At 40.7% G+C, this 6,916-nt stretch overlaps 1 protein-coding gene across 1 annotated transcript in view; it reads left to right on the forward strand.

The window, feature by feature from the left end:
* The first annotated feature begins 2,028 nt into the window (after positions 1 to 2,028).
* Positions 2,029 to 6,916, forward strand: part of DCDC2 (doublecortin domain containing 2) — a 347,591-nt gene continuing 342,703 nt past the window's right edge. The window contains exons 1-2 of the mRNA XM_006888654.1: positions 2,029 to 2,334; positions 6,223 to 6,277. Of these exons, the coding sequence (XP_006888716.1) occupies positions 2,042 to 2,334; positions 6,223 to 6,277 (348 nt within the window). The 5' untranslated portion in view covers positions 2,029 to 2,041. The remainder of the gene's footprint in view (positions 2,335 to 6,222; positions 6,278 to 6,916) is intronic.

Below are 6,916 nucleotides of genomic sequence, written 5' to 3' on the forward strand. Positions count from 1 at the left end.
ATTTTGTATTGTATTATATATTATTAATTATATACTATATTATGCATATATTGGGTCCTAGACCGAAGGGGAGAAAACAACCTCTTTTCAGAGTTATTATTTTCAAAGCTCCTCTCCTTATCTAGCTCCATCCTATTGTTAGGTGACACGGAGTGCGTTCTGAATCATAGCAACCCTAGAATGCAACAACAGAATGAAAACCAGTTTCAGCTGTTGCATTTAAGCCCCATTTATCCAGCCAAACAGCATGGATGTGGGCTCTGGGACACAGAAAACTATCTAACTAGTTAGCCTTGTTATTCTCTCCAGATGGGAGGTTCGTGGCTACCTATGCCTATCAGAAAGAAACATTACCTGGTCCTGTCCTATCTCCATGATCATTGGTGTGTTTGAGTCTGTTGAATCCATTATGTTTTATTATAATTTTCTGGAGGGTAGTGTAAAATTCTTTCTGCAGCCGCAGAGAGCTAGGCGCATAATGTTGTTAGTTACCATCAAGTCAGAACCGACCCATAGTTGACCTTCTAGTGGGTTTTCACAGGCAGTTTAACTGCAAGGGAGGAGGTTGTCCATCTTTCTCCTATTAAGCAGTTGGTGAATTAGGATGACCTGCCTTTGGGTTGGTAGCACAATTCCTTACCATTAAGCCACCAGTGTGTCCTATGTGCATAGTAGGCACTTTAAACAATGGAGTTTTTCCTGTTCTGCACCATGTCTCCAACTTCTAGACCTTTTAACCGTTTCATAACTAGAAAGGAAGAATTAAAGCTATCTCCAATTTGCAGAAGAAATCATTCTGTGTATGTTGTTGTTGTGTGTTGTAGAGTCGGAAACGACCCATAGTCGACCCTCCAGCAGATTTCCAGAGGCGGTAAACTGCGTGGGTGAAGAAGGCCCACCCATTCCCTCTCAGCACCTGGTGAATTTAAACCACCTGTGGCTGTTAACAGAAACAGTGCACGAGATGCCATCCAGGTTCCCTTTTCATTCCCAGACCCTTACTTCTTTTGGCTAGGGTAGCCTTCAAAATCCAAGGAGACTAAGCACGCGCCAGACCTAGTTCACCTACTCTGCTCCCCGCGCGCCGCTGTAGTTGCTATAGAAACGGTGGGAAATAACAACTCCATTCCCGGGGGTAAAGGAGGCCCACAGAGGTAAGGGCAGCCGGAGGAACAGCCGCTGCGAGGTGCGGCCGCCAAGTTCAAGGTGGTGCCAGTGGACTCGCAGCTCGGCGCCCCCGCCCTGCGCCCCCTCGCGGCGCCCCCCGCCCAGCCCGGCGAGCGCCGGGGTCTCCCCCTTCCCCACCAGCCTTTGAGTGTCGGTAGGTACCAGCTGGGCAGGCGCCTCCCGGGAGACCCCCGTGGCCATCCTGGAGCCCCAAGTCTTGTCCACTCCGCTGCCCTTCCCTCAGGACCCAAGTTAAGTGTCAACTGTGTTCGAATGAAGTGGCCCAGGAGCTACGCCACTCAGCGGCGACCCTCATCCTGAAGGTGGGGGGAGTGGGCCCACACGTCTTGTCCACATCTTTTTCGGTGCACTTTCGGTATTTATTTTTTAAATTGACAAAGTAATTTTTTTAAAAAATTGAGTATTTTTAAACAGTCTCTTAAGGGCTGTCAACTGGGTGCACAGGGTCAATCAAGCTCGAGATATAATGAAGGAGCAAGGAGAGAAAAGAAAAAAAAGTTACCAAGTGTGACTTTGTAAACTGGGTTCATCAATAACTATGAAGGGTATTCCTCCCCCGTCCCGCCCCATGTGCTCCGTCTCGGGCCTGTTTAAAGCCCCTCACGTGGCTCTCGTGCCCAAGTTGTGCACCTGGTCTTTGTTTAACAGGTGGCGTTGGTGCACCGAGAGCGCTGATTGGCTGCTCAGACCGAAGTGAAACACTTGAACTGCAGGGTCTGCGGGCTGGACTCCAGGGCCCCGCAGTCCCTTGTCGCTCACTTATCTCTTGCGCTTTAGTTTCAGGCATCGATCCTGCGCTGTTTGCGCGGTGGGGTAATTGGGACAGCGGAGGTGGCCGCATCCTGCCCGGAAGATGAGCGGCACCAGTACCAGGTCCAACCACCTGTCTCAGCCCGTGGTGAAGAGCGTGCTGGTGTACCGCAATGGGGACCCCTTCTTCGCCGGGCGCCGCGTGGTCATCCACGAGAAGAAGGTGTCCAGCTTTGATGTCTTCCTGAAGGAGGTGACAGGCGGCGTTCAGGCGCCCTTTGGGGCAGTCAGGAATATCTACACTCCGCGCTCGGGCCACCGCATCCGGAAGCTAGACCAGATTCAGAGTGGGGGCAACTACGTGGCTGGAGGCCAGGAAGCCTTCAAGAAACTCAAGTGAGTTTCTGCGCCACCACTGTCCGCCGTTTCAGGGTGCTTTTAGGTGTCTGATGACAGGTGCAAGTGAATGACAGCCCCCAAACAACACACAGAAGTGAGGGGCCCCGCAATGGGCCATTTGATCCCTTTCAAAGGCGCTGTTGAAATTACGGACTTGAGGCTGAAAGATGAATAGAAAATTTCTTTTGGGTTAGCAGTAGGAAGAGAATTAAAAATTTGTGTAGAAACAAAAATCTCTGTCTTTTAAAAAAAGTAAATGTATTTTGTAAAGGATATTTTAAAAGATCGTACAATGCTTGGACAATTTTGTTCTGCTCTGATTTTTCTACGTTTTCTTTTCCCTCCTTTAAGACTGCCTTCTTGGTTCAAGCAACGAGGTTTTAGAAATAACTTTTACTGAGTATCTTAGACAATATATTATCGTGAGAGGAGAAACTTTCTTGGTATCTTTTCCCTTTCGCAGTTTAAATTCTTTCATCTTTCATTCCTTGAATGAACTGACCACGCCCCTCTTTCCTATGCTTTCTCCCAAGTCTGAATTAGGACTGGCTTGCCTTTTCTGTATTTGTCTACATGTCTGTCTACATTATTTGTTAGATCCTGAAGGACAGGGGTGGCTTATTGGTGCCTATTCCTAGATCCTGGCATGGTTTAGAATTGAGAAAAATTCTTTCTGGTGGAGATGAGCATTAAAAGGTAGATTCAATTTTACATGTCTTAGTTTCTCACAGCTGTATGTCACATAACACAAAATCCACCCAGTTTAATATATTCATAGAGTTATGCAGCTATCATTTCAATCTAACTTTAGAACATTTTCAAAGTCCTCAAAAGAATCCTGGGTTGTTTTTTTTTAAATCCTGTACCTATTTGCAGTCATGATTCTATTTCCTCCCACTTCCAGCTCCAGGCAACCACTGATCTATTTCTGTCTCTATAGATTTGCCTATTATGGGACTTTTACATATATAGAATCATCAAATATGCTATTTTTGACTGACTTCTTTTTCACTTAGCATGTTTTCAAGATTTATCCATTCTGTAGCATGTATCAGTACTCCCTTATGTTTATTAACAAGTAATGCTTCTTAATATGATGTATTTTGCTTATTCAGTCATCATATGATGGATATATGTGGTGTTTTCCTTTTTAGCTCCTATAAATAAGGAATGCTACTGTGAACATTCATGTAAAAGTTTTTGCATAAACCATATGTCTTGGGTAGATACCTACGAATGCAGTAACTTGGATAGATAGCTGGTGTGGAATAACTGAGAGACATGATAACTCTATACTCCATAGTTTCAAAATTTTATACACTATTTACCTTGGCCTCAAGATAGCAAACTATAGCCTTACCCTGGACTGTGTTCTTATGGAGTCTCTTTTTCACCATAGAGAATTATTCTTCCGAATACCACTAAAGTTATTTAAAATCATCCTTCCAATTCTACATTATTTAGATGGAATTCTAGACGTTCTGCTTTTTTGTTATTCCAGACATTATTTTTATGGAAGACAAGTAAATTATCTTGCCCTGAAGCATTCCTCTAAATATGTCTTCTCTACTTTAGTAGAAAAGAACATGCATGGTTTAAAGAAACTTACAATTTAAAGTTAAAAGACTGGGGACTGGGTTGCTTATTAGCTCTGTATCCTTGGGCAAGTCACATGACTCAGCTAATCAGTTTCCTAATATAGAAAGAAAACAATCATCTCTACCTTATAAGTTTGTAAGAACATTAAATGCTCTGGATATGAGTGTGTTTTGTTAACATCATATTATTATCTATATAAAAGATATGTGCAGTTTCTTTGATCATATACTTTGTTGTTGTTGTTGTGTACCATCAAGTTGGAACTGACCCATAGTTGACGCTCCAGCGGGTTTTCAAAGGCAGTCATCACACAAGAGGAGATTGTCCATCCTTCTCCCACAGAGCAATTGTTGGCAGATTAGAACTGTGTGCCTTTAGAATTGTAGTGCAGATTCTTACCACTAAGCCACCAGAGCTCTCTATCTTACATTTTATTTGTCTTTTATTGAGTAGTTTCTATATGAAATGATATTTATGGCAATGGAACATTGGTTCAGATTGGTTCAGCTTAAAATTGTAGAAGCATTTTAGCAATTCATATTCTCCTTTGTTTGGCCCTAGCCACTCAAAAGATAAAGATACAATTCTAAACCAAATTGTAAGTATACTTAAATATTAGCTTTCAAGTGTGCTTAAGAACTCACTTTATGTGTACAAGATATTTAAAACAAAACTGAGCTTGTTATAACAGTGTTTGGTTGTTGACTTTCTGTGTTGATAGATCAATAGTTTATTTTACTTGGGTTTAAGTACAAGTATCTCAGGATATAATGACAGGAGTCAATGGAATTAAAAGGCTGTGTTTGAAGCTTAGCAGTATGAGCTTAGGTAAAAAGTGAAGCAACTGGTAGAACGAAGGAGTATCCAAAAGCTGTTGAGGTAACTTGTTTGCTTTCATTTGGACTCTAAATGATGTCTGGGTAGATAACAACAATGGAAAAATATTTTTCAGATGAAAGTTATGAACCTCCTCTTTGATTTATTTTCACTCAGATTTTTGTAATATTTTTAAAAACCATAAATAACTTCAGGCAGATATTTTGTAGTGTGGGGTTCTGGAGATTGTTATTTTCCACTAATGTTTCCCTGTGCACATTTGCAAGTTAGTTTTACTACATTAGTCTTGTGGATATGGGGTCACTCTCCAGCACATGGCAGTTAGAATGTTGTGGTATTAAGTCAGAAATCAATCCCTGCATGTCCACAAAAGAGCCATTTTATTGCAAAGATAGAGGAAGTATTTGCACTGCCTCCTGTAAATACTCTTTGTGTGTGAAGAAATGAATAATTTTCAAAGATATTGATCTAGCTAAAACGTTCTATTCAAAGACACAAATAATAGCACAACCACATTTCAAAGCCAGAAGTAAAAACTAATTCTAATACAAATGTTTGTATTTTGCAACTCAGTAGTTGAGATAATGTATGTATGTATATTATTATAATGGGAGAAGGATAGGCAGTGTCCTCCAGTGTGATTAACCTGCCTCTGAAAACCTTCCTGAGGGTCAGCTATGGGTTGGTTCTGACTTAATGATATGTGGCAACAACATTATAATAAAATTTTTATTTCTTACATTCTGTGTATGAAGTACAGTTCAAGGGACTATAGAAAATTGGAACAAGATTATAGTGATGAACTTCAAGCTTAAAGCTCACAAAGGCGTAAAGTATGAAGTTTTCAGGTTGTGCTTAGGTCACAGCTAAAGAATAGCCACTAGTTAATATCTGTAACAAACAGTAGTGAAATAGTAAGGGTCTCCAGAGACTAACGAGTCCACCCATATGTTTCTTAGCTGAACGAATATCTAAACCATCCCACATGACAGAGCATTTCTGCATCATTAACGTGATCTCATAGGAAAAGAAGATTTCCCAGCCTTTTCCACTTGCTACCCTAAAGCATTTTCTTCCTTTTATTTGACCTAACATCTGTGATTGATGGAGCTGTCAAGCAACTAGACTGACAAACCACATTTTATATACAATTCATATAGGAATCATACAAGAGTACATATAATGCATAATTAATGATTAAGGGGAGAATGGTTCCTAATAGAATAATGTATTTATTCTAAGACTACAATTCCTTTCATGTTTAGCATAGACATTTATTAGTTCTGGGTGGGGATGCTGAAAGTGATTCTTACAACTTTAACTGCTTTTAATGAATAGCAATTAATTTTTGCTGTGGGTTTAATTATTTCCTATGACTTGCTTAGAGAAATTTATATAACTGATGGAAAAGTTATGCAAACAACCTTTATTGTCTTTTCCTCCCCCCAGTTACTTGGACATAGGAGAAACCAAGAAAAGACCAGTGGAAGTTGTTAATACAGAGGTAATGTAAATAATATTTTGAAACCTCAATAAATTCCAGCACCAGTTTTGTGTTTCTTTTGATGTGTCTTGAGGAGCTCTGATGGTATGGTATGTGTTGCTCAGCTCACAGAAAGGTCAGCGGTGCACATCCACCACCTGCTTTGTGGGAGAAAATGGACAGTCTTCTTGATTTACAGTCTGGTACACCTTGTGGAGGCAGTATTGATACAAGTGTGTTCTTTTTTAGTTTTGTTTGTTTTGCTATGTTTTAGCAATTTGGATACTTTTCTGATCATGAGAGTTGAAGATTCTAGTTTATATACACCCCCCCCAGTTGCATTGAATAAATTTCTTGCTTCTGAAGCCCCTCTGTGCAGATTTGAAATACTAATCTTTTGGTTAGTTGCTGAGCACTTAACTATTCATGCCACTTAGAGACTTCAGTGTGTGTTAGAGCTGTGGTCTACAGAGTTTTCAGTGGCTGACTTTGCAAAGTAGGTCACCTGGGGTTTCTTTAGGCATTGTAGGTAGACTTGAATCACCAAACTTTTGGTTAGAAACTGAGTGTGTTAACTGTTTGTTTTCTGTATATTCTAGGAAATCTAGTTCATATAAATGGAATATATATGTGTATACGTGGCTCTGGTGGTGTAGTCTT

Source organism: Elephantulus edwardii, unplaced genomic scaffold (genome assembly GCF_000299155.1).
Source record: "Elephantulus edwardii isolate Elephantulus edwardi_28Jun2011 unplaced genomic scaffold, EleEdw1.0 scaffold00070, whole genome shotgun sequence".
Lineage (NCBI taxonomy): Eukaryota > Metazoa > Chordata > Mammalia > Macroscelidea > Macroscelididae > Elephantulus > Elephantulus edwardii.